General features: G+C 48.4%; 1 protein-coding gene and 1 long non-coding RNA gene across 8 annotated transcripts in view; one reads left to right on the top strand and one right to left on the bottom strand.

The window, feature by feature from the left end:
- The window catches only part of LOC125963005 (uncharacterized), a 406,444-nt gene that overhangs the window by 152,434 nt on the left and 228,739 nt on the right, over positions 1–25,271 (bottom strand). The window lies entirely within an intron of this gene.
- The window catches only part of IQSEC2 (IQ motif and Sec7 domain ArfGEF 2), a 76,097-nt gene that overhangs the window by 19,114 nt on the left and 31,712 nt on the right, over positions 1–25,271 (top strand). For 2 of the 7 annotated variants that reach the window (XM_049704573.1, XM_049704575.1), the window contains exons 2-3: positions 5,164–5,193; positions 17,544–17,639. In XM_049704573.1, the coding sequence (XP_049560530.1) occupies positions 5,164–5,193; positions 17,544–17,639 (126 nt within the window). Of the gene's footprint in view, positions 1–5,163; positions 5,194–14,878; positions 15,766–17,543; positions 17,640–25,271 lie in introns of those variants that run through there. The other 5 variants (XM_049704574.1, XM_049704576.1, XM_012539328.3 and 2 more) reach the window with 5 other exon arrangements.

The following is a 25,271-nucleotide window of genomic DNA, read 5'->3' as shown; positions in this document are numbered from 1 at the left end:
CCAGAAGAAAAATATATCATGTACAAAGGATCAGGAAAAAGAATGGCATTGGACTGCTCAACAGCAGCACTGGAAGCTAGGAGGCAATGGAGCAGTGTTCTCAAAATTCTGACAGACCATAATTTCCAACCTAGAAGCCTATACTCAGTTGAATTATCAATCAAGGGTGAGGGTGCAATAGAGACATCTTCAGACAAAGGAGAGCTAAAGATTTTATGTCCTAGGCCTCCTTTCTCAGGAAGCACTGGAGAATGTGCTCCAGCAAAATGCAGGCATAAACTCAGAAAAAAGGCCAAGGAATCCAGGAAACAGGAAATTAACACAGAAGACAGGTGAAGGGAATCCCAGAGTGATGGAGAAGGGAGCAGATCTATGGGCAACCTTGTGCAGGCCTGGAGAGCAACCAGTCTGGATTGCAGCGAGAATGATGTCTCAAAGGAAAAAAAAAAATCTGATGGATTACCTGATGTGTCAGAACACATTGAGAAGAGAAATGCACTACTCACAGAGTTTGGGGAGAATTGATCATATACATGAAAAAAACTAAGCAAGCAAAAAAAAAAAAAAAAAAAAGAATAGTCATCAACACCAGGGAAAAGAAAAAGTTGTATGGGAAGGAAAATGTAATTATAGCAAATGATTTACTCATTATTAATATCAATGCAGTCATAATAATGTAAGCCACCAATATTGATTTAACCAAAACTTTGTGCTATAACTACAGTGGTAGAATGGGAAGGAAGGACGGTGCACCCACATAAGAACTGGGGGCTAGAGGTGGTTGTGTGTGTTAGGGAGCCCCACCCTCTCTCTGCACGGTAGGAATTCAGTACATGATATACAGAACTGAAAAAAGTAAATCAAGAAATAGAAGTACGCATGTGTTCCTTAGAAATGAGGAGGTAAATACCCGAAAAAGTAGTTAAAAGACTTGAAAACAGTTTGTCTCTGAGAGTGGGAGTTGGGGGTGAGGAGGGGTAGAGTGGGGAATTTGTGTGTTTTGTTTTGTTTTAATCCTTGCAGTACTATGTGACTTGAAAATCTATATGCATGTATTACTTTGGTTAAAAAAAATATTGAAAGGGCACACACACACAAAAATGCCAAAAATGGATTAGCAATATAAGCGTATACTTTAGAAATATGAAAGTAAACTCAGAAAAAGGTAACTAAGAGAGTTGAAAAGGAAACTTTTATTTTTAAGATCCTTTCAGAATTTGACTTTTTAAACTAGTTTACATATCACTTTAATAAAATTTAAAATAATTTTTAAAAACATAAAGGGGAGCAAGAGTGTTCCAGGGAACAAATACCAAATGTTCTAAGAAAGTAGATGGGAGGGCGGAGTAAGATTTAGAGTTTTGGAGAGTTTGGGCTCGACTGGCACGGAAGTTTGTGGGAAAATTGTCTGTGGGAAAACTATCGGTGAGAAAATTATTGAATGTTTGAAGCAGCAGAACCACATCAACTGATTTGTGCTTGAGAGATGTTCCTTTAGCAGCCAGTGAGAGAAGGTGGTTGCCCATTGAAGAGACGTGCAGTTAGACAAGTTGATGTTTGGGAGATCAGTTGCCTGGCTGCCCCAGGGCTGGTTCTCAGCTTTTAGAGAGACTTGTATGATCCCTGGGCCAGGGTACCCACCTCTTTCTCCTCAGGACACTTCTAGGAGGAGCCCTGTACACAGCAGCTCTTCAAGTCTCCTTTAAAAAATGTACTTCTGTTCGTGTCCAATCACCTTTCTGTTGGACACCTGATTTTGTAGACATGTTGCTCAAATGCTGGCTTGAGAAACAGTCTCTCTTTCTCACGTAACTTTGCATATCTCGTTTCTGATGCATTTTTTGTTTCTTAGTTTAGGTCTCAGAGGACAACCTTATTTATCCAATTCCAGGTTCTTGGGAGAGAGGCACCTTATTGTGTTCCCAGGCACTGTTTATAGATAGCTTGGAGGGTCAAAATGAGAGGCAGGGAATCCAGTCAGGAGGTGAGAGCAGAAACCCCAGTATGGCAACTCAAAGGCTTATATTCTTTTGAGTTATTCTGCCCTGTTGTCGCCATAAGTCCCCCAAAGTTTCAAGAACTGTCGATATTTTGCCATTTATTCTCCCATCTGCCAGATTGCCCCTTGTACCTGGAAGCAGCAACGTCAGAATCCTTGGTCTCATTACATGCCTGCGTTTTTGGTTCAGAAAATATGGTCACTATACTCATAGGCTTCAATCAGTTACTGTTTATTGAGCATTACTCTTGAGGATGGGAATTGGCTTAGACAAGCCTTTTGAGAACCCTGGGGTCTGAAGTGGCCTTCCATTGGGAGAAAGCCATAGGAGTAGCAGGAGAAATCCATCTCCTTTCCTGACATGGATTGATAAAGGGAGGTCTGGTACCCTGGGTCTTTGTTTCTACCCATAGGTAGCTGAACCCAATTGATAAAAGAGAGAAACTTTGGGATTCTGAAGAAACTAAGTATCTTAGGGCCTGAAGATTGGAACTCAACTAACACAGCCCCCTTGTTTTATAGATGACGAACCAAGGTCCAGAGAGCAGTGATTTCTCCAATTCTATGCTGCCAGTTAGGGAATGAGCCATAATAGAGCCCAGCATTCTTTCTACGTCTGTGCTACTTCACAAAAGAATGGTGGTCCAGCTTCATGGAGTAAGGGGTGGATTGACCATTGGGCTGGGCATTAGTCCTGAAGAGGTGTAGGATAGCACAGTGTTAATGATGATGGTTATCTAGATGTAAATAACAATTTGTATACTAAACGCATAGGAGCCTGTAAACCCCTGAGGTGGCATGCACCCCCGCATTGAGGGTCATAAGATGCCGTATACCCTCGAACTAGTAAGAATCAGTCCACAGTGAGGAGAGCTGGCTAATTCACTCTGCCTCATGGCGTGGAGCTCTTTTGCTCCCTGTAGCTGCCATCTTGAGGACTGTAACATCATACAGAAGTGCTTTTGGAGCAGAAGTACATATCTGGTAATCTCTCCTAAGAAAGAGCCTGTCAGGAAGTGCCTGTCCTGACTTTGGGGGACGAGGATAAGGGAACTCACCTTAACGATGCGTAAGTGCCCAGCACTGAGCTGCTGGTGCAGTGGAGCGTGGTGGTAAGAGCACGAGCTGTGGGGTCCAGGCCAAGCTTTGCCCCTACTTGTGTGCCGTGGGGCAAATCATTTCAACTTCTCTGAGTCTCAGTTTCATCATCTTAAAATTGCATGAGTAATTCCCACTTTGCAGGATCAAAGGAGGTCATGTACCAAAAGAGCCTGCCACCCTGCCTGGTACATAGTAGGTGCCCGGTGATTGTTCACATGCCAATGGAGACGATTATATATGTGGCTTATGCTCTGAAGTATAATAGATTGAGGCAAGGGGCCAGTCTGTGAGCAACTTGAGGGTTTATATTCCTGAGTCGGGGCCTGGTATATAGTAGTTTGAATACGTGTGTGCTGGGGGTTTTGGGGTGGGGTGGCGAGGAGACCAGCCTGCCTGGAGCAGAGGGTTTGTGTTAGGGAGAAAGGCTGAGGGGCTTAACTTCCATTCTGTTGACAGTTGGGGAGTCATTGAATTAAGCCCACCTGATCTGGTACCTGCGAATAATTGAGCCAGGCCTGAGAAGAAATCTTGTTGCTGCAGAGTGAGATGGAAAGTTTTAATAAATGTGAAAAGGTGCTCTGTGGCCCTGCTCCTCTGTCCCTTTAGGGGGCTGCAAAGGCTAACGATTGGACCCACTGTTGTCCACTGTGCCAGGCTGAACCTCACAGCCACCCCACCCTCCTGCCCCCCTCCCCTCCCCTGTCATGTCATTTTACAAGTGAGAAAGCTGAGGCTGGACATCGGGGAGTGCCTTCCCTAGGAGTATATGGCTAGTAAGTAGCAGAACTGGAAGCACTGGCCTCACCCACTGCCTGCGCTCCTGCACCCAGATGCTTGCCTGCCCCACCTGACCGGTGGGTGCTCCATTCACTCTTCCAACAAATACTCACTTTCCCCTCCCCGCGTGTCCCTCTCACTTTGCAATCAGCATAGACGACTCTCCCCCCACTCAGGTCCCCTCACTAAGGTCCCTTCTTGGTTCTCTCACCTGAGGACAGAGCCTGTGATGTGTTCATCTCTGTCTCCTCTGATGTCTGCAGTGGGAGTGGGAGTGGGGGTGGGGGAGGGAGGGGAGAAAAGGAGGAAGAAGAGGACAGAGGGGACAGGGAAGCCACTTCACACACTCTCCCCGCTTCTTCCAAGTGCCCTGGTCCTTCTTCCTCCCTTTCCCCACCCCCAAGGACAGTTCCACTGTTCCTCCCTACACACACACACACACACACACACACACACACACACACACACCACACACACACACACATTCTTTTAGGGAGGAACAGCCGGAGTGGGTGTGGGTCGGGTTTCACTCATTCTCTCAGTCCCCTCAAAGCTGTCCCCAGTGCCACTCTCTTCTCTTGCCCTTCCTTTGCCTCTGAGGGGGCCTCACAATGAAGAAGGCAGACCAATGTAGTAGAAAGGAGCCCAGCAGCTGACTCACTCACCCCTCTCAGCCTCATTCTTGTCATCCAGAAAATAAGCAGGTTGGACCAGGCAATTGGCAAAGCCTTTTCTATGTTGTTAATAATACCTGGCATTTGTCTGCTGGGCTGCAAAGGGCTTAATCATCCCAACAGCCCTGCAAGGATTGGCCTCGTGTTACAAGTGAGGAGACTGAGGCTCAGATTCCAAGCAGGGAGGTGATTTGCCCAGGTCACAGGGCTGGTAAGTGGCAGAGCCAGTATCTGAGGCTTGGTCTCTCTGTGTTTAAACCTCGGGCTCTGCCCCTGGCCACCGCTGCAGGCTGCCTCTCAGCCACTCCGAGGAAGGCTCTTCACCATGACCCACTAGGCTAGAACATGGTTGGTTCCTGGCACCTCCTCGACCTCACCTCCAACCATTCTTCCCCTCACTTATTCCACCCCGGCCACACTGTCCTCCTCCGTGTCCCAACAACTGGCCAGGCCCTCCGCCACATCATGGCCTATGCACTGGCCATTCTCTCTGCACGAAATGCCCTACCCTTCATTTTCACGATGCGTGCTAGGTGTCAGGGCTGGGCAGAGGGAGGAGAGGAGTAGAGGGCATATGCTGACTGTCGGGTTTTTTCTCTGTTTCTCTTTCAGATCTGATGGTGAGAATTCCAGAACAGTCAGGTCAGTACCTCCTTTCTTTAGTAGTGCTTGGGAGTTGGGGCAGGGACTGGGGTGGGGGCCTCTGGCTTGTCACTTCGGGATCCATGGGAGGGGCGGGGGCCAACTCCAGGGGTTTTGTCCCACTGGTATTAGGGGTGGGGAGGAGGCAAGCATAGGGAGGGGGTTGAAAACTCTTCCTTAGTCTTTCTGACCCTAGCTGATTTGGGGGCTCGGCTGAACACTGGAGGGGCTCATGGGAGCTACCTAGATGGGAAAGCTGACCTGCAGAGAGGTCAGCTCTGGACCCGGGACCTTCTCCCCCTCCCTTCCCGGGAGAAGGGGACACGATAGAAACGGGGCTTCCCTGGTCTGGCGTTTGTGCTCCACCCTGACCTGCACTAGCCCTGAGTAGTGTGGTTTGGATGGACTTTTGATGTGACACATTCCAGTCATTAGAAATATACCTTATATTTAAGGTAATGTTACACTTAAATATACCTTATATTTAAGTGTAACAAGTGCCCCCCCCCTTTTTTTTGCATGCTTGGTGAAAAAGGTTTACAAGCATCAATCAGTAAGTTTTCAGGGTGTGATCAATCTGCCATTTGGGGGTAAAACTGGGGTTAGGGACAAGGACTATTAGTGCATTTCCCAGGCCTTAACCCAACAGAAGCTTCGTGAAAACACAAGTGTCAAGGATAGGGACTATGTGGGAATGATGCGGGGCTCAGGGTAGGGCCCAGTCAGAGAGCATCCAGGCCAGGGGTGATGCAGTTGGCCTCTGAAATGAGATGGGTCCAGGCAGCAGAGGCATGAGATGGGCTCACTCGGTTCCAGCCAGGGCTGCAACTAACATATATAACACCTATGTGAAGAGTAGAACCCACTGCGTGGATCAGTTGGAGGAATGTTCCCTTTCCACAGGGCTCCTGCAGCCCCTCACCAGGGTTCCCGGCTCAGTGAGTAGAGCACAGGTTGAACTTCAGCCGCGACTCATGCCCTCTTGGCTGTGAACCCTTGTGCAAGGCACTGCTTGTCCAACCATATGCAGCAGCCCAGGTCCTGGCATCCAGGCAGTGGATATGGGAGGGGGGCAGAGGATCCCAGCATCCAGACGGAGGTGCATAATGAGACATGCTGTGTCCTTGCATCCCAGGCAGGGGGGATGGGATGAGCACACTGGTGCCCTGGGCCAAGGTAGGGGCTGTGGGATGGGAGCACACTTCGGCCAGCAGGAAAGCAGGGGAAGTGTGGTAGATACAGTCAGGCCTAGTGTCCAGGCAAGGGGTATATGATGAGATGCAATTAGTCCTGGCATGCAGCCAAGGAGTATGGCCTGGGAACAGCCTGTCCTAGCATTTAGGAAGGCACTGGTCTAGCAAAGGACACTGATCCCAGTGCCCCACTGTGGGTTTGGAGAAAGACAGCTTGGGCTGACTCTGAGCACAGGCCCCCAGGCATCCCCGTTGATATGCCTGAGACTTGTCAAGGAATGCGACTGAAGGCGTCTCTAGCTCTTCCCGACAGGGGAGGTCCTAGGACCTATAGCTCAGGGTTTTAATAGTTATTATGATCATAAATCATATGATGATGTACGTTGGGCCTTTACAACTTAGAGAAGTTGTCAGGGACTTTCTTTTGTTTGATCCTCCCAGTGACACTGTAGGTGGAACCTGGGCTGCCCTTATCATCATTATTTTACAGTTGAGGAAACTGAGGCTCAGGCTGGTTATGGGTTTTGCCCACAGCCATGCAACTTATTTATGGCTGAGCCAGGATTCAAACCCAGGTCTGCCTGGCACCAAGCCCAGAGCCCTGCCCACGCCATCCCTGCAGGAGCTTTCGACAGCCTTGCAGATAATAATAATCATCCTCATCCTCATCCTAATATTAGTAATCATAGCAGTTATCATTTGCTCCTCACATACTAAGAACTCTGAATATGATCTTATTTAATGCTCACAACAGCCCTATTAGGCATGGATTGGGATCTCTGATTTACACATGAGGAAAATGAGGTCCCACAGAGGGTCAGTGCCTTGCCCAAGGAAATAAGAGAAATGGGGCAGGGTGGCATCACTCTGACTCATACCCTGGGCTGTCTGCTGCCAAAGCTGGTATTTGTTTTACTGAGATGTACTTCCCGACATCCACCCTGGACCTACAGTCAAGGAGGCTACAAGGACCTTGCAGACTCAGCAACTGTGGAAGCAAGGGTCAAACTTGGACTGTGGAAGGGGCCTAAAATAGCACTTGTGGGGCAAAATCTTGCAAATATGGTGGGAAGGTCCTTTAACTTGGAACCAGAGCTGGGTGGGGTCATCTGAGGATGCTCTCAGGACCCGCATGTGAATTCTTGAGCTCACTTCAGTTAGGGGTCAGGGAGAGCTTCCTGGAGAAGGTGGTGTCTGAGCTGGGTCATGGAGAACTGACACGCAGACTGTGTAAGGAGGGCATCCCTGTAAATGAAACCAGCAGGCATCGGAGGTGAGGGGGGCTGGGTGGGGGCAGTCAGTCGGGCTAAAACAGATCTGGGCAGGAAAGGAGCAAGTGTTAAAGTTCAGAACTGGTCTGGTCGGGACTGGGTCACAGATACCTTCTGTCATCAGTGGGAGCCGGGGGAGGCTGGAGGAGAGAGGTGGGGCTCTGTAGCACAGAAAGGGCAGCAACTGGATCTGGGCAAAGGGTTCCATTTATGGCCAGGTCGCTTTCTAGTTATGTGACTTTGAACAGATCTTTTTCCCCCCTGGAGCCCCAGGGTTGTCATCTAATAAACATTGTGTGTGTGGAGGGGAAAGTTTAGGAGGGTAGAAGGAACACGAAGGAAAGGAGCTAGACTTCGGCTGCTGTGGAAGTGGAATGGGAAGGAATGAGCAGGGTCGGTGGATTGAAAACCCCCCGTAGCAGGGCCCAGGCATGAGGGCTTCCAGGTATGGGGTGCCAGAGGAAGTGTGGAGTCTAATTAGAGCTGAACAGCTGGTGTTGCTAAAGGGCTGTGGGCAGAGGAAGGTGCCTGGACTTCCTGTAGATCCATGAGAAGTTGTCAGACCTACAGGCGCCTTAAATCCAGGTCCAGAAAGGGACTGGCGATGGCTCAAGGTCACAAACTAGCTCTCAGCAGAGCCTGCTTCCTAGCTGTGTGTTGTTTGCAAAGTCACTTGGCTTCTCTGATCCTTACTTTCCTCATCTGTAAAATGAGGTCAATAATTCTGACTTCTTTGGGTTGATGAGAGAACTTAAAGCAATGCTCAGCATAAAATGGTGGCTCAACATATTGTAGTGCCCTCCGCCATCCCCTAACCCAATGCATTGTCATTTATGGGGCAGTCAAGCTTGAGATATGTGGAGAGGTGCAGAACTTGAAGACAGAGGGGCAGGAGGGGCTGATACCTCCGCCACCAGAAGAGGAGGGAGCCCAGGCCTAGAGGTGCTACCGCTGCAGTGAGGGTCTGGCTGGAACTTGGGGGCCCTGGGGACCAGGCCGGGGTTGACAGGCACGCAAGGATGAGAGCCAGAGGAGGTGGCCTGTTGCTAGGGAAGGAGGGAGGAGGTGGGGGAGCTGCTGACACCCGCAGAGCCAGGGACGTCCCCATGGCAACAGGAGCCGCTGCTGTCGGGAGGAGAAGTGGGAGGAGGAGCCAACGCTGGCTCTGTTCTCAGAGGAGGCCTCCCACTCTGGGCCTCAGTGCCCCCATCTGTCCAACGGGAGTTTGGATTAGGTAATCTCTAAGATTCTTTCTTGTTTTGACCTCCTGGCAATCTGGGGTAGCTGAGACCTCACAGACCTTCCGTGGCTCCCCCATCCACATGTCCAGACACTGCCAGTCCCCAGAGCTGCCCCAGCTGCTTCCAAATCTTCCCTTGCGTGCTGCCTTCTGTTCAGCGCAGCCTGGTTGCCTGCCCTGCCCAGCTCTCTGTTCCCACCACTTCCTTTTCCTGGAACCTTGTCACTTACCGCCTGCTGAATGCTCTCTGGCTCTGGTGGGTCCAACTCCAGCCCTGTGCACTCTGGGGTGCCTTCCCTGGCTGCCCGAGTCCACCCTGACTGCTTCCTCGCTCCTGGGCTTCTTTGGCCCCACAGGTCTGCGCTCCTCCTGCTATCCTTAGTAATCGCTGCTGCAATGCATGGAGCCACTTCTGAGAGCTGGGCTCCCCTTGACAGGCTCAAATCATTACAGTAAATTTATGGTGTCATATTGTGAATCCCCATTTTACATATGAGCCAATGCTCTGAGAGCTTATGTGGCTTGTCTGAGTTCCCCCGGGTCCTATGTGGTAGAGCCAGGCTTGGAACTCAGCTCTGCATAATTGCTGCTACCCCAGGCCTGAGGCAGGGCATAATTTATCAGCGGCAGCAGCACTTGCTGGGTGATAGCTAAAGCCCATATATGCTGGCCACCATGCTGGGCACTTTACCTGTGTTTTCTCACTTCATCTTCACAATAATCCTATAGGGTATATATTCTAGTCACTTTACAGGTGAGGAAACTGAGGCTTTCAGAGTTAAAATAATTTACCCCCTCCCCCCCATAGAACTCAGATCAGAATCCAGACCATCAGAGTTGCGGTCACCATGCTATACCGGGGTTAACCCAGTTGTTTTCCAGAAGCACGAGCAGAGCATTCCCTGTGTACCAGGCCTGTGTTGGGTGATCCATGGGGGAGATGGAAGCGGGCTACAGACACCGATGAGCCAGCTCTGGCAAGCCCAAATGGGAGTGCGTTGATGAGGAGAAGCCAGTTGTAAGGACAAGAGGCTGGAGGGGGTAGAACTTGAATCTGACTGGGGGATGGAGGAGGAGGGAGGTGGGGGGGGAGGGAGATGGGTAATTTTCCCAAAGGAGTTACCTTTTTCCAGGAAGCTCACGAGGGGCAAGAAGGGGTAAGGGGGTCCTCCTTCCCCTTCCTGTTAGTGTTTCCCTGCCCCGGCCTGGCCCAGCCCCAGGAAGTGGGTGACCCCTAAGCTGGCTGCATGCCTGATTGGCACCAAAATAAACTTGCCTTCTCTCTCTTTCCCTCCCCTCCTCTCTGTCCCCTCTGTCCTGGCTTTAATTAGCAGCCCTGGGGATGAGTCACTTGGCAGCTGGGGAGGGAGGCTGCTCAGAACCCAGTCGAGCCTGAGCCTCGGTTCCTGGCCCAAGCCTCCCGGGCAGCACCACTGTGTTCTTGGTGTGGCTTCACATCTGTGCGGGTGTGAGGAACGCAGGGGCAGCGCTGCGTGCTGGTGGGTGTCCATGCACGGCAGGGTGTCTGCATAGAAGCAGATCTGGTTGTTGCTGCATTTGTCTTGGTGTCCACTGAATGTCAGTGTATGTGAGTGTGCGACTGTAGCATGTATCTGTGGTCGCAACTGTCAGGAAATGAGGGAGCATTTGGGTGAACAAACACAAATGCTTTATAATTGCATTCACCCCTCCCTACCTAAGTGTTCTTTATGCGTTTTTGCTTATGCAAGCCCTGCACTTACATCCCCAATTTTCCCTTGTCTTAGTCTGGGTACACTTTGTTGCAGGGAACTGAAACCCACTCAAACGCGCTCAAGAATAAAGGGTGGGGGGGGGAGACTATTGTGAGGCTACATCTCACAGAATCTAAGAGCAGTAAATGACGTATAGCCAGGCCTCATGCCAACTGGAAGTGGGACCAAGAAGTCAAGGAGGAAAATTGCTCTCTCTTTCTCTCTCTCTCTCTCTCTGCATCTCTGCATCTCCCTGGCTCATGCGTTGTCTCTCTCCATCTTTCATGACTTGCCTGGTCCCTGTCATCTCTTTGTCACTGACTCCTCTCTCTGGACTGACTTCCTCTGCTCTCAGGTGGCCTGATGTGGCCACCAACCTAGAAGCTATGTGACCTTCCAGCTTCAGGGCCCACCCCCACGGGACAGCACTGTTTCTGTCCATCCTGTGGTAAACGAGGTGGCAAGGGGCTGTAGGTGGGAGTGGATTCTCCTAGAAGTGGGTGAGCGTAGAGGTCAAATACTCTGGACTTGGTGTTTCTTCTACAGTGCCCATAGCTTTTATGTGTTCACAAGCGAGGTCAGAGCCTGGGGAGTAGTCTGCTCAGAGGCCCACGATTATAAGCTTGCTCGTCCATCAAGGTTTTGGTTCCTACTCTAATGCAAGTTGACCTTAGCTCACTATGCTTTCAAGTTCCATGCTCTTGCATCAAAATACCCTGTTTTATCTAAAACTTTCCCCTTATTTTGTGCCCAAACAGCCTTTAAGTGCACAGTGAATATTACCATCGCCACCAGTGTGCGGTGATTTTCATAGTCTCAGAACAACTGGCATAATGCTACTCATGGTACAGCTGCTACCAAGTTCTTGGTTGTTTCAGGAATTTTCACATTTTATTAGTGCAGTGACTGAATTTATAGTTATCTTCAGTATAGAATTACAAGCACACATTATCAATATTATCAACTTGACACTCGAGCTCACTTTTCCATTAATACAAACCCTGCAGTTTTTACATTAATTACAGAGGGAACCTTAGACAGGTTTTCACCTATGAGTAAAGAGTTTGGAACCAGCTGTGCACGTAATGACTGTTCTCCAGATGTAGGGGCAATGCCCATGGCTCTGACCTCGGCCCGGGCCTTGCATCCTCTGGCTGAGACTGGAGACTGCCCACCTCCTTAGGGAGCTCCTACTTCTGGCCTGGCACATAGCAGGTGCTGTTGTTATTTTTTAATAAAAAGGATAGTTTTCTTATTATTGTTAAGTCCATCTTCCACATATAGGTGGTAAGCCTGAGTGGGAGAGATCATCCCAGGCTCAGGGCAAAGCCTCCTTCAACTTAATAAATGCTTTGATTCAGAAAATGTGTACTATGTATCAGGTACTGTTAAGGAGCATTCCACACACCTTATCTTTAATCCTCCTGGCAGCTCTGCCAAGTAAGGGTGATGGGATCCACTTTACAGAGGGGGAAACTGAAACCTTGAGAGGTAGAGTCACTTGCCCGAGGTCATCCATCCATCTGTCCATCCATCCATCCACTTAGTCATGGGACAATTTCTTGAGTACCTACAACGTGCCAGGCACTGTGCTAAACTAAATGCAGTTGATACAATGATGAATAATAGAATCCTGCTCTGAGGAAGCTCACCATCTGGTAGGAAAGCAGATAAGGAAACAGACAATTACAGGCGAAGTGTAGGGTGCTGTGGGAGAACCTCAGAAGTGTACCCAACACAACCTGAGGGTCAGGGAGGCTTCTCCAAGCTGACATCTAAACTGTGACTTGGTGGATGAGTAGAAGTTAGCCTGGTGAGGGGTGGGGGTGTGTGTGAGGTGAAGTGGAGAGTGTTGCAGACAGAGCAAAAAAGTGTGCCAGGGCTGTGGAGCAGTGTTTGGTACTTGCATTCGTGAAGAACTGTAACTGTATCTGCAGTGGGATGGCACTGTCATGAGAGATAATCTGGAAAGGAGGCAGAAGGTAAATTGGGAAGCTGGGACTGGGACCCCGGTCAGTTAGACCCAGAGCCAAGGAGCTGCAGGACCCAGGAGCAGAGTTTCCATGCTTCCCCGCCTGCCTGATCCCAGGGGCCAGCCTGGGCCAGCCTGGCTAGTGCCAGCGGCAGGCCAGGATTCCAGTGGCCACAGTGCCCTCTAGTGTCCAGCAGCCCATCTTGCAGCCTCTACCTCAGTGTGGATTGTCTGTCTCTCAATACCTGCTGACCTGTTTGACTAGGTGCCCTGTGCCGGATGCTGGGGACACTGGAATGAATAAGACATGGTGTCTGTCCCCACCGAGCTCCTGGACCAGAAGGGGCAACGGCATGTGAATAGACAGCGCTGGAGAAACGCAGGGTGGGAAGGACACAGGGGAGGGATCCCAGAGTCAGGTTCCCAGAGGGCACCACCTCTGAGCAGACTTGTGAGGAACAAGGGGGAGCTAACGAGGTGGGGAGGTGGCACTGGGGGCAGGGTGGTGGGGAACGGTCTTTTGAGCAGAGGCAAAGGTGAGGGCGGACAGCAGAGTGTGGCAGAGAATTGTAGGCGCTTCTGTTTGGGTGGAGCACAGGTTGAAGGTGGGGTGGGGGGAGGCTGAGACCACGGGGAAGTGGTGGGGAGGGGCAGCTCACAGAAGGTCCTGGGATGCCTGACACTAGCTCATAGTCAGCACTTAGTGAATGGACTCATATAAGGAGTTTCCCTGCCCTTTTGGGATCACAAACCCATCTGAGGATCTAATGAAAGCAATGTTCTCCCCGGAAATGCACTCATACTCACTCATATTTTTCATACAACTTTAGGGGCTTCAGAGACACTCCCCGCCCCAGGCCTATCCGTGAACCACAGGCTTCCAAATTCCTCTTGGTATAAATACTGAAACCTTATCAGGACCTCCAGGCTCTGCATGATTGGGCCCCCGCCTACATCTCCAGTCTCGCTCATCTCCCCTTTGCTTTTTCCACTCAGCCACGTTGGCCTCCTTGTAGTTCCTGGAAATACCACCTCAGGTCCTTTGCCCAAGTTGTTTCCTCTGCCTGGAACACTCTCCCCCACTACCTCCACTTTTTGCCCAGCTTAATTCCATTAGTGGTTGAATAATGTCTGTCTCCTCTCACTTGAATATGAGCTCCATGAGATCGGGATATTGACTGCCCTTAGTCACTGCCGTATCTGTCACCCAGCTCAGTGCCTGGCTCACAGGATCTGTAGTGTAAGTGAACGAAGGCCCTGCCAGTGCCCTGCGGCTGGGTCAGGCTCCTCACCCTTCGCTCCTTCTTCCCTTCAGCCCCTAGAGGGTTATCACATGAGTCGCCCCAGATATGCCTGAATTCCAAGAGTGGCCCAGATGAAGAGGTATCTTCCTAGAAATCTTCCCCTGCCCGAAATAAACAGGTTTCCCAAGAGTCTCCCGTACCTCCCTGGGAGAAGGATCATACTCTCTCAGGCTCAGACTGAGACTTTTCAGCATGTGCATATGTGTCTCATTGAAACCTCACAAGAACCTGTGAGATAGGAGTTGCCACTCACCTTTTATAGATGAACAGACCGTGCCTCAGAGGGGTTACCCAGCTGAAAAGTTGTAGAGCTGGGACTTGTATCCAGCTCTGCCAGGCACCAAAATGTAAGCTCTTTGCCTCACCAGAGAGGGGAAGGGGCTTGCTCAAGGTCACACAGCATCAGCCTTAGGGCCAGGACTAGAATTTCTGTCTCTCAACTTCTGCCAGGCCAAGGTGAAGGTTTGGGCCACAGGTGCCACCCTTAGGACAATAACTGCAAATGGGCACAAGGTGTGGCTGCCACAAGAGCCAAGAGAGTTGCTGAGGGAGAGAGAAAGAAAAGCAGGGGCTGAGACCAGAGCCTTGAAGACCAAGGGGCTTTAGGGGGTGGGCAGAGGGAGAAGAGGCCATGAAGAGCCCATAGATGCCAACTTTGCGGTGGTCCATAGGGCCTATCTCTCTCAGCAGCTTTGGCTTTCTTGAGAGGAACCAGCTGCCCCGGCAGGGAGGCAGGAAGGCAGGAAGGCAGGAAGCCTGGCCTGTTGCCTGTCAACTCCTATTCCTTCTAGATCACTGGCCCCCTGGCCCCTCCCAGGGCTGCCTTCTGCTCAGAACAGCCAGGGGCCTGGGCTCTGGGGCTGTGAAAGGACAGGAGCCCTCTGAGCTGGATCTGGGGTACTCTTCAGGAACCCCACACCCTTCAAATCCTCCAAATTGTCCCCTTTCTCCAGCCCCCCACATAAGGAGGAGAGAGAGATTACTGTGGTAGGTCGATGGGGATTCTAGTTTGACTGGCTGTATGAACTTTAGTAAGACTCTTCCCCTCTCCCCGTCTGTAAAATCAGGTGGGCCAATTTCCTTGGAAGAACAGCCTATAGATTGTGAATGGCGTGTCTTCTGATTTTTGCTTTTCTCTTCAGGGAGCATTTCTCTTAGCCAGTTCAGAAAACAACGCAGAAGAAAGTGAGAGCTTATTGCAATGGTCAAGAAATCGGCTGGGCCCTCATCTTGATTTCCCCAGATGGGTGATTTGAATTTTACTTGAACTGGAGCATCCCAGCATAACCACCACACAGAGTCTCTTTAACTCTGTGGAAGATGAAAATGTTTGTGAAAAGCTTCTATGGAAAGGTTTCTGTATTCACAGGGCAGCAATATGGCCAAGGGGACAGAGTCCTGATTTGGGAATGGCCAAACCAGGTCCTGATCTTGGGGTTCTGCTACTTACTAGCTCTATTACCTGTGCCGAGTTACTTAATGTTTCTACATCTCAATTTTCTCTTCGGGAGAATAGGGCTAGTGACATGTACTTGACAGGGTACTTGGGGAGATTCCAACAGAGGTGCATATAGTGAGCACAGCCTGAGGTTTGGCCGAGAGGAGTCACTTCAAGCTCTCAAAGCTGCTTCCTCGTACTAGGAGTTCCCAGCCCTCCTGGGGGAGCAGGGGAAGGAGCAAAGTTTCCAGTTGCAGTCTGGCCTATAGCCCAGCAGGCCTGGCCCCGCCTCCTTGGTTCCTCCTTCTAGGGAAGGGCTGGGGAGGAGGGGGTGGCAACAGCGGTGGAGGCACCGCCCTGGCCAGGGGGCCTGCCCTCGGGACAGGTCCAGACCCATGGAGCCCCCCGGCAGGAGTAGCAGGTAGGAACCTGGCCCCCACCCCCAACCCTGCAGCCCGACCCCCTCCCTTCCTGCCCAGGCCTGGACCTGGTCCCTGGGCTGCTGATTCAGCAGCCTCCTGGCTTCCTGGTTCCTGGCTCTCCTCTTGGATTCTTGGAGGCCTTTGGCTTGGGGGAGGGAGCCAGCTCAAGTGGGTGAGCCCAGGGGCATCTGGGTGCCCAGCTCTGTAAGAACCCTGGAGCCCTGAGCAGCGCAGTCGGTGGCCTGTGAGGGGTGTGATTGGTGGCTGCCCTGGCTCCTAGCCTGGTGCTGCGGGGCTGTCCACAACAGCTGAGACTCTCTGATACCAACATTCCAGCAGCCTAAGGGTCTCTGAGTCTCAGGTTTAATGAGTCAAGGACTTGGGCCAGTGACTGGCACTTAGATGGCACTTGAGAAACAGTCGTTCTGCTGATGACAATTATTCCAGAGGCTCTGATAAGAAGAGTATCAGATTCCAGGATTCTCTGTTAAGGTTCTAAGATTTAGGCATCCTCTCCAATTCGCAGCAAGCGAGATAGTGGGCAGCTGGCCTGGCCTGCAGCCACATCTCCCGGCCTTTACTTCGGCTCTTGAATGGCCAGGCCCTGACCACAACCTGCCTTCAGGGGCTCGTGGGGGGCAGGGGCTGGCTGACCTGGCACTCACTCCCAGTATCTGCCCTGTGCTGCGTAGGGCAGGGACAGGGCCCTCGGCCTCACTACCCTGCTGTCTCTCCTCCCCCTTCCCCTTCTCTGGACTTTAATCGTGGGAAGCAGGAGGCAGAGGGGCCTTTGGACCCCACGCTAAGGGTGGGAGCACAGCGCTGGGGGGCGGAGCTTGGGCCCTGCCCCAGGCTGGGGGCGCAGCACTGGCCTTGGAAGCAAAGAACCACCCTGTCCTCTGGCTCGCTGGGCCCCACTCGCCCACTCAGCCCGAGTCCCATCCTGTCACCAAGACCACTGAGACCTTGTCAGCTCTCCTCCGCCCTCGCCTCTCCTGTCCTTTGCTCTGGCACTCTCTGCCTCTCCCCGTCTTCTCTCTGTGTCTTTTGTCTCGCCCTTTCACTGTCTTCCTCCTTCTCTGTCTTTCTCCTTTTCTGTCTTGTCTCTTTCGGTTTCTCTCTGTCTCTTTCCCTCTCCTCCTCCAGTGTCTCCTGCACCCCCCCACCCCCACCCCGCCCTGGCCTGGGTTCTTCCCCCACTTTGGACCCAGAGCCTCTTTTCTCCCCATCCCTCCCTCCTTTCTTGTGAGGGGTCTTCTCTAAGGGGGAACCCCCCCATACACCTTTTCCCTTTCTCTTTCATCCACCCTTCCCTCTTCCCTCTTCCCTACCCGTGGCGTCTGGTGTGAGGAGGGCTCCCTTCCCCCTTCCCTACTGTGGTGTCCCAGTGTCTCTGAGGCCGAGGTCCCCACGGAGTCACCTGGAACACAGGAGGCCCAGCCCAGCTCTTTCGTCTCTGCTGCCCCCTGTTGTCGTTGTGTTCTGTTTGTGGTTCGAGTGCCGTCCTCTCTTTCTTGACTTTGTGGTTTTTTCTTTTTTTCTTCCTTCCTTCCTTCCTTCCTTCCTTCCTTCCTTCCTGCCTTCCCCCTCTCCCTCCCTCCCTCCCACCCCTCCTCTTCCATTCCCTATCCTCCACCACCCATTCCTCCCAGTCTTTCCCTTTCCCCTACCCCACTCACTTTCGCCTCCTTGTCCCCATTCCCCACCCTGCCTCTCCCCTCCCTCCCTGTCTCTCTCTCTGTCTCTCTTTCTCTCTCTGTCTCTTGCTGTCTCTCAGGTCCACAGCGTCTCATACTCTACACCAGTATTGCTGTCCTACTCAGGTCCTTGACTCCATGAAGCTTACCCCCTCAGGCAGGCTGGCAGAGAGCAGGTAAGAGCTAGACCCACCCCTCCCCCAATCCCTCACCCCTCCAGACAAATATCAATATCATTGCCAGCCCCTCCCCCATCTCCCTCTAGCCTCTGGAGTGACTGTGGAATGGGTGTCTGAGCGTGTGAGGAGAGTGACTGGGGGACCAGGCCAGAAGACCAAAGAAGACATTCACAGCCTGTTTGTAGCTTGTCCTTCCTTAAAAATCCTTCTCTAGATACCTTCCCCCCCGAAGTGGGAGTGGTTGGTCCTAGAATATATAACATGTGAGCTGTTTTGTAGGATGAGTAAGAGTTTGTCAGTTGGATAGGATGGGGAAGGGTGTTTAGACAGAGAGAACAATCTGCTTATACTTTTGGGGAAGGAGATTATTTCCAAGTTAATTTGAAAACACATTTTACATTTTCTGATTATAATGCAATGAAATAAAATATTAATAGCAATGGCAAAAAGGCTAGGTCCATTTGAAAGTTTAAAAATACTTGTGTTAAAGAGGAAATAAGAATGGAATTTGTGGACTATTTAGAATAAATGTCAATTGAGAATGTCATAGATCAAAACCTATGGGATATGACAATGGGGGTTCCCAGAAGAAAGTTTGTGGTCTTAAATGCTTTTATTAGAGAACAAGACAGTTTAAATGAACTAATTATTCTGATCAAGAGTCTAGAAAGTTCTAGAAAAAGAACAACCAAAAGAAAGCAGAATCAAGTAATTACTATATATAAAACCAGAAATTAATGAAATAGAAAACAAAAGGTTTGATAAGCTAAGAGGTGTTTTTTGAAAAGACCAGCAAACTAGACAGACCCTCCTCTGGCAGTTATGATTGAGAAAAAGGCAAGAAAACATAAGTAAAATAAGGTATGATGAAGGGGATTTAACCACAGATTCAGAGTATATGAAAAAGTCATAAGAAAATGCTTTGTGTAATTTTATACCAATAAATGTGAAAATCTAGATGAGATGGGTGGTTTTCTAGGAAAATATAAATTACCAAAATCACTTAAGGAGTGGCAGAAAACCTGAATAGAATGGAACAGTATAGAAGAAGTTTAAAAGATGGTCAAAGTTTTCTCCTCAGAAATGGTACCAGGCCCAGCTGGTATTATGGAAGTTCAGGTATCATGGAAGTTCTATCCAATATTGAAAGATCAGCTAATAGGAAAAGATGGACAGCTTCCTAGTTCATTCTAGAAGGCTGGTATCACTGGACAGGTTTAGACAAAAAAAAGGAAAACTATAGTCTAACCTCACATATTAATAGAGCAACACATGTTTTAAATTACAGATTCTCCAACTGAATCCATCAGTATATTAAAAGAAGACTGTATCGTGACAAGTGAAGGTTTGTCCCAGGAGTGCAGGGATTGTTCAACATTAGGGAAGCTGTTATTGTAATTGATTATGCTAATAGTTTTACAATCTTTTTACTCTATCTCCATAAATGCTGAAAAAATAATCTGACAAAATCACACATCCATTCTTGATTTAAAAACCCTTAGTGCCTTAGTTATCTCTTGCTGCATTGGGGTAATTTGTTAAACAGCAATAGATAACTAGTACAGTAAACTAGGAATGAATGAAAACCTCCTTAACTTGGAAAGAATTTTTATCAGAAACCAAAAACAATCATCAAATGTAACAATGACGTGCTAGATAAATTTCCATTCAATTTGGGAACAAAATAAGGATGACTACTATCACTGTCACTAACCAGTGTTTTCTGGAAGTTTTAATCATTGGGATTAAAAAAAGAAATAAGTGGTATAAATATCAGAAATAGAGTCAGAATTAGCATTATTTGAAGATGATATAGTTGTCTACTTAGATAATCAAAGAGAATAAAAGGAAAAATTATTAGAACTAATAAGAAAATTCAGTGAGATGGGTAGATACAAGATAAATATACACCCAAACCATCAACTTCTCTAAATACCATCAATAACTAATTAGAAGACATAATAGAAAAAGATTCCCATTCACAATAGCAAAAAAAAAAGATAAAATTCCTACGAATTTATAAGAAATTTAAAATACTTCTCTGTAGAAAACTAAAATTTCGTCAAAGGCTATAAGACTTGAATAAATCACGAGTCATATCCTATTCTTGGATGGGAAGAATTCAATATGGTTTAAAATGACATTTTACCCCAATTTGATCAAAAGATTCAATGTATTTCTCATTAAAATTTCAGTGGTATTTTCTTTGGGAATTGTGCAATTGGATTTTAAAGTTCATTTGGAAGAGTAAATGCCCATGAATTACTAAGAAAATTTTGAAAAAGAAGAACAATGAGGGGGGACTTGCCCCGTTAGATATAAAAACTTACCATAAATCTACAGAAATTACAAATATTATATCATCACAGAAATAGAGGAATACATAAATGGAACAAAATAGAGAATTTAGAAACAAACCCATATATTCATATGGGAATTTAATTTGTGACAAAGAATGCATTTCAGATCAGTGGGAAGTCAGTAAATAGGATGGGACTATTAGCTACCATTTGGAAAAAATTTAAGTTAAATCCCTACCTTGTACAAAAACAAATGCAAAAAATAAAGCTGTAAAAGTACCAGAGGAAAATCCAGAATATTTTTATAACAGGGTGGAGAAGCCTTTCTGATCAGGGTTTAAGAACTCAGGAGCCATAAAGTAAAGAGCAATAATTTCAACTACATTAAAGTTAAGAACTTCTGTGTGGAGAAAGATACTACACACAAAGTTAAAACAGAAACAGGCTAGAAGAAAGTATTTGCTACATAGACATCTGTCTATATCGTCTCCTGGAAATCAATAAGAAAAAGGTGCCCTACCCATTTAAAGTGGAGAAATAACGTGATTTGACAATTCAGAGAAGAAGTAGACAGCTAATGAATGAGAAAGGATGTTCAACCTTACAGATAGCCAAAGAAATGTAACTAAAACAACAGCGAAGTACTAATTTTAAAGTACCAAAATTTAAAAGATTGAAAGGGTTGTGAGGAAACAGAATCTCTCATATTCCTTGATAAGAGTACGAATTGGTTTCATTTTATTATGGGACCAGTTTGTTAGCTGCCCCCAGAAACTTAAATGTGCATATACTTCCAAGCTGAGAACTATGTCTTAGAGTTAGGTTTCTCTAGAGTTTTACTACTAGGTAGACCCCAATTTGGCCAGCCAGAAGCCTTTTCTAAAATACCCCAACCCCAACTGCAAACATAAGCCATACTGTGCAACTCTATCACACGCCCTTTTGTAGGGTAGCATTCTCAACCAACTCTTAATGAAAAGGTTGCATGATATATGCTTCTTAAATAAAGACAGGATTATATAAGTAGGAATAATCTTTATTTTTAGCCAGTTTATAAAAATGTTAAAGCCACGGAAATAACTTTTATCTACATTTTAAACAAAATGTTCATTCCCTTTGCTCAGCAATTCAACTTTTAGGAATCCTTCCAAACTACTTTCAGACACATGCAAAGATGTTCACTGCAGCATTGTTTATAATAGCAAGCAATTAAAACAACCTACATGTCCATCAGTAGGAAACAGCTTTTCCTTCATGATCCATCCATACTCTGTAGCAGATCAAAAGAAAAAGATATATCTCTAGATACTCACCTGGAAAGACCTCTAAGACTTATTGTTATATGAAAAAAGCAAATTGCAGAACAGGGCTTATAGTATGATCCCATTTTTGTAAGGAAAAGAAAACCCCCATAACAACAATGAAAAAAATGTTATACATACCCTGTCACAACTTTAAAATTACTGGCCTTTTTTCTTGGTCCCACTTCCTTGCCTTTACTAACTTGTTTCCTTCCTCCTCTATACCTTTTTCCTGTATCCACCTGTTGTTTTTCCTTTTAATAACTTGCTCAAATACCACCTGATTCATTCAGCAAGCATTTGTTCTGCCTGCTCTCAGTTAGGCCTTGTGTTGAACCTTGGTGGTATATGGGAATGAGCTGTATCTGGTCCTACAGTCAGGGAGCTCAAGTCTGGAAGGGAGAGAGAGACACATAGACAATGACTGCATAGTGTGGTTTGGGATAGAACAGAAGTAGGCCCAGAGGGCTGCCAGAGGAGGGGTACCTAACCCCACCTGTCCCCTACAGGAGGGGACATGTGTACTAAGTCTTGAAAAAGTAATAGCTTTCCTTTATCCCCCAATCCTGCTGGAAATGGTTGCCTACTTTTTGGCTCTTCAAGCAGGATGACCTAATGGGGGAAAATAGTTGGGTCAGTATCTTTATTCAAGTCCAAATTCGGCTACTTCCAAGCTTGACTTTCGGCAAGCCTCTGAACTTCTATTTCCTCATCTGTGGAATGAGGACAATGCCTATTTACCTCTCAGGGCTGATTTTGGGATTGGAGAAGGTACATGTAAAACTCCTGGATGACTATCAACTGTTGAAGGGCAGGGACTACCCATGTCTTGTTTTCCTCGTAGCTAATATGTAGCCTTGGATTGGATTGGATCTAAAAGCTGTACGTGTCTAGGGATGGTTCTGGAACAAAGGATGCGCCTGACCATAGTGGGGCTTTGGGATGAGGAGGCTGAGAGTAGTACATGGGATGGAGGGGATCGCACCGTAAGAAGAGAGAGCCAGGGAATTCGCTGGCAGTCCAGTGGTTAGGACTTGGTGCCTTCACTGCTGGGGCCCGGGTTCAGTCCCTGGTCCGGGAACTAATATCCTGCAAGCCTCGCAGCATGGCCAAAAGAAAAAAGAGAGAGAGAGAGCCAGGTCCCTGGTGTTGACATGAAGGTGACACAGGAGGGAAAATAAGAGTAGGCGGCCCTGGGAAATGGAGCCCAGAGGGCATTCTGACCCTGGTTCTTGGTCCTATTCTGCTACTGATACCATCTCCTAATCTCACAGTGCAGGGCAGGGAAGCATGGTGGACCAATACTTGCATTGGTGTCAACATGTCTCAATTCAATCCCACCTCTGTCACTCACTAACTGGGTGACCTTAAACAACTCACTTCACATCTCTGAGCCTAGTTCCTTATCTGTTAAAAAGAATACCAACATCATGGGGTTTATTTATTGAGGAGTAGAAGAGATCATAAATAGTATTCATGTTGTTGAGTGCCTGGCACATAATGAGTACTCAAAACAGGGTAGCTGTTATTAGTGTTTGTTTCAGTAGACACTTAGGGAGTTCTGCTACGGCAGGGCCTATGCTGGGTAATGGTTCTTGCCTTCCACAAATTCCCAGTCAGCTGGGGAGACTGAGGAGGGCTATGACAGAGGAGAGCACAGGGTGGGGGGCTGCTGTGGAAGCCCAGTGGAAGAGATCTGGCCCCACCTAGGGCTGGTGCAGGTCAACTCAGCCTAAGAGCTGAGTCTTAGAGGATGAGTCAGAGGCAGTCAGGGGCAGAAGGGTGAAGTACGGCAGAATGTTCCAGGCAGAAGGAACAGCATATGCAAAAGAACCTGGATGTTGTTGGGAAGAGCCAGAGGTTTGTTACGAGCCTGGGTTGCATGGGTCCCAAATGGCTTCAGGTGGCCCATGAACCTCCTGAAATTGAATGCAAAATGTTGTGTGTGTCTAGTTGTGTGCATTTTCTGTTGGGGAGGTGGTTTGTGGCTTTCATTAAATGCCTAAAGGGTTTTGGGTTCCTCCAAAAAAGGTTAAGAACCAATGTTGCTGGTGATGAACTATCATGTGAATGGATTCTAAATAGGAGAGAAATTTGGTAAAATTTGTGTTTTAGACATATCACATTAGCAATCGGTATGAAAAATGGATCGTATGCATGCAGGCCAGCTGGAAGGCCTACACTGGGATATTGGCATAGAAGAAGTGGCTTGGAGCAGGGCTACTATGTTGCACTATTCCCGTGGGCACCATTCGCAAAGAACCATTTTAATTTCAAATTATGGAATCTAAATTCTTTGAGAGATAGACCCAACAGCAGGTGAGAGAAAGGGAGGAGGCAAGGATGGATCAGTGTTAGCAGAGGGCCAGAGGGACATGAGTCCAGGGTAATAGTGCAGGAGGAGAAGGGAACCTCTGTTAAGGCTCGCCCAGCACCCAAAGTCCGTGGTCTCAGATATAATTACTAACTTCCATCCTACTCCTGGTTCTCGGAGATTCTGAGTGACACTGGAGACACTTATTTCTCTATGTATTTGGGGGAGGAATTACTTCTGGTTTGTGAGTCAGGTATTTTCCTGAAAAAAGTCGTGTTTGAGCCAGTCATCCAGGGTCTGTAAAGATTTTGAGTGGTAGAGATGGGAGAGGATGCTCTGAGAGTGAACACAGAGGCCTGGAGGTGAGAAATGGTAAGGCTGAACACTGATGCGGAGGTTAGACACGCCTCAAACAGCTGTCTGGGGAGCCCAGGGTCCTTTCTCGTGGTAGGCAGCTGGAGAGCCATGAGCAGTTCTTGAGGAGGGAAAGTAACATGATCAAATTAGCATTTTAGAAGGAAGGGAGACTAGGGAGGAGGCTTTTGCAGTAATCCAAGAGAGGTAAGCTGAGGTAGTGGCTGTGGGGATGGAGCAGAGGAGGTGGATTTGAGAGGTGATGGGGTAGAAGAGAGAGCTGGAGTCAGAGAGACTGAATAGATAATGGGGGTGGAAGTGGGGGGTGGAGATGACTGAGGATGGTCACAGTGAGTTGCCCGTGTTCAGGCCTGGCAATGGATTCATTCATTCAACAAATATTTATCGAGTGCTAGACACTGTGCTGGGCATTAAGGATATAGCACTGAGCAAAACAGATGCCTGTCCTGATGGATCTTACGATGGGTGAGACAGATACTAAATAAATAAGCAACTAAATATATAGAATGTGTCTGGTGCCACACCTATCTGGGGGATGATGTTCCAGCGAGTGCAAAGGCCCTGAGGCAAGAGTGTGCTTGTTATGTTTGAGGGACGGCAGGGAGACCAGTACGATTGGAGAAAGAGTGAGCGAGGGGCAAGGGGAGTAGATGATGAGTTAGCAGAGGCCAGATCATGTGTAGTCTTTTAGAGCTATTTAGGGGGTAGAATCAGCAGGATTCAGTGGCTGACTTGGTAAGGGAACAGGAAGAACCTAGGGTGACTTCCAGGTGTGTTTTGGGCTTGGGCCCCTGGGTGGTGGTGCCTTTCACGAAGGTGGGAAATGCAGGAGGATGGGTTTGCAGCGGTAAGATGCTGCATTAGAGGTCCCTGTGAACTCTGAAGGCCCTAAGGGCCATCTTGGTGGAGCTTCCAGCAAGCATTAATTAGGCTTGATGGGTCTGGGACCCAGGAGAGAGATCCATGCTAGAGAGAGAGATGTGGGGTCCTCAGCCATACCTGAAGTTATGGAATGGAATGAGATCACTGACAGAGAGTGTGGAATGAAAGAGAAGAGGACCAGAGCAGAACTGGGGAAGAGGTACTAACGCATAAGGAATGGAGAGAGGAAGAGGAGCTGGGGGTGGTCCGAGAAGTAGGAGGAAAACCAGCAGGGAGTGGGCTCACAGAAGCAGAGGAAGGAAAGAGCCGTCTGCGCACGGGGGGGCTTGTTAAGAGTGGCAAATGTTACAGCTGGGGGAAGTAAGATGAGGGTGGGAGAGAGTCTATTGGCTTTAACCAGTGGGAGGTCCTGGGCGACCTTACTAAGAAGAGTTTCTGTGGCTTGGTGGGCGCACGA

The sequence above is a fragment of the Orcinus orca genome, chromosome X (assembly GCF_937001465.1).
Source record: "Orcinus orca chromosome X, mOrcOrc1.1, whole genome shotgun sequence".
Classification (NCBI taxonomy): Eukaryota; Metazoa; Chordata; class Mammalia; order Artiodactyla; family Delphinidae; genus Orcinus; species Orcinus orca.
Note: the sequence above shows the minus strand (reverse complement) of the source record. Positions and strands in the feature narration are given on the sequence as shown.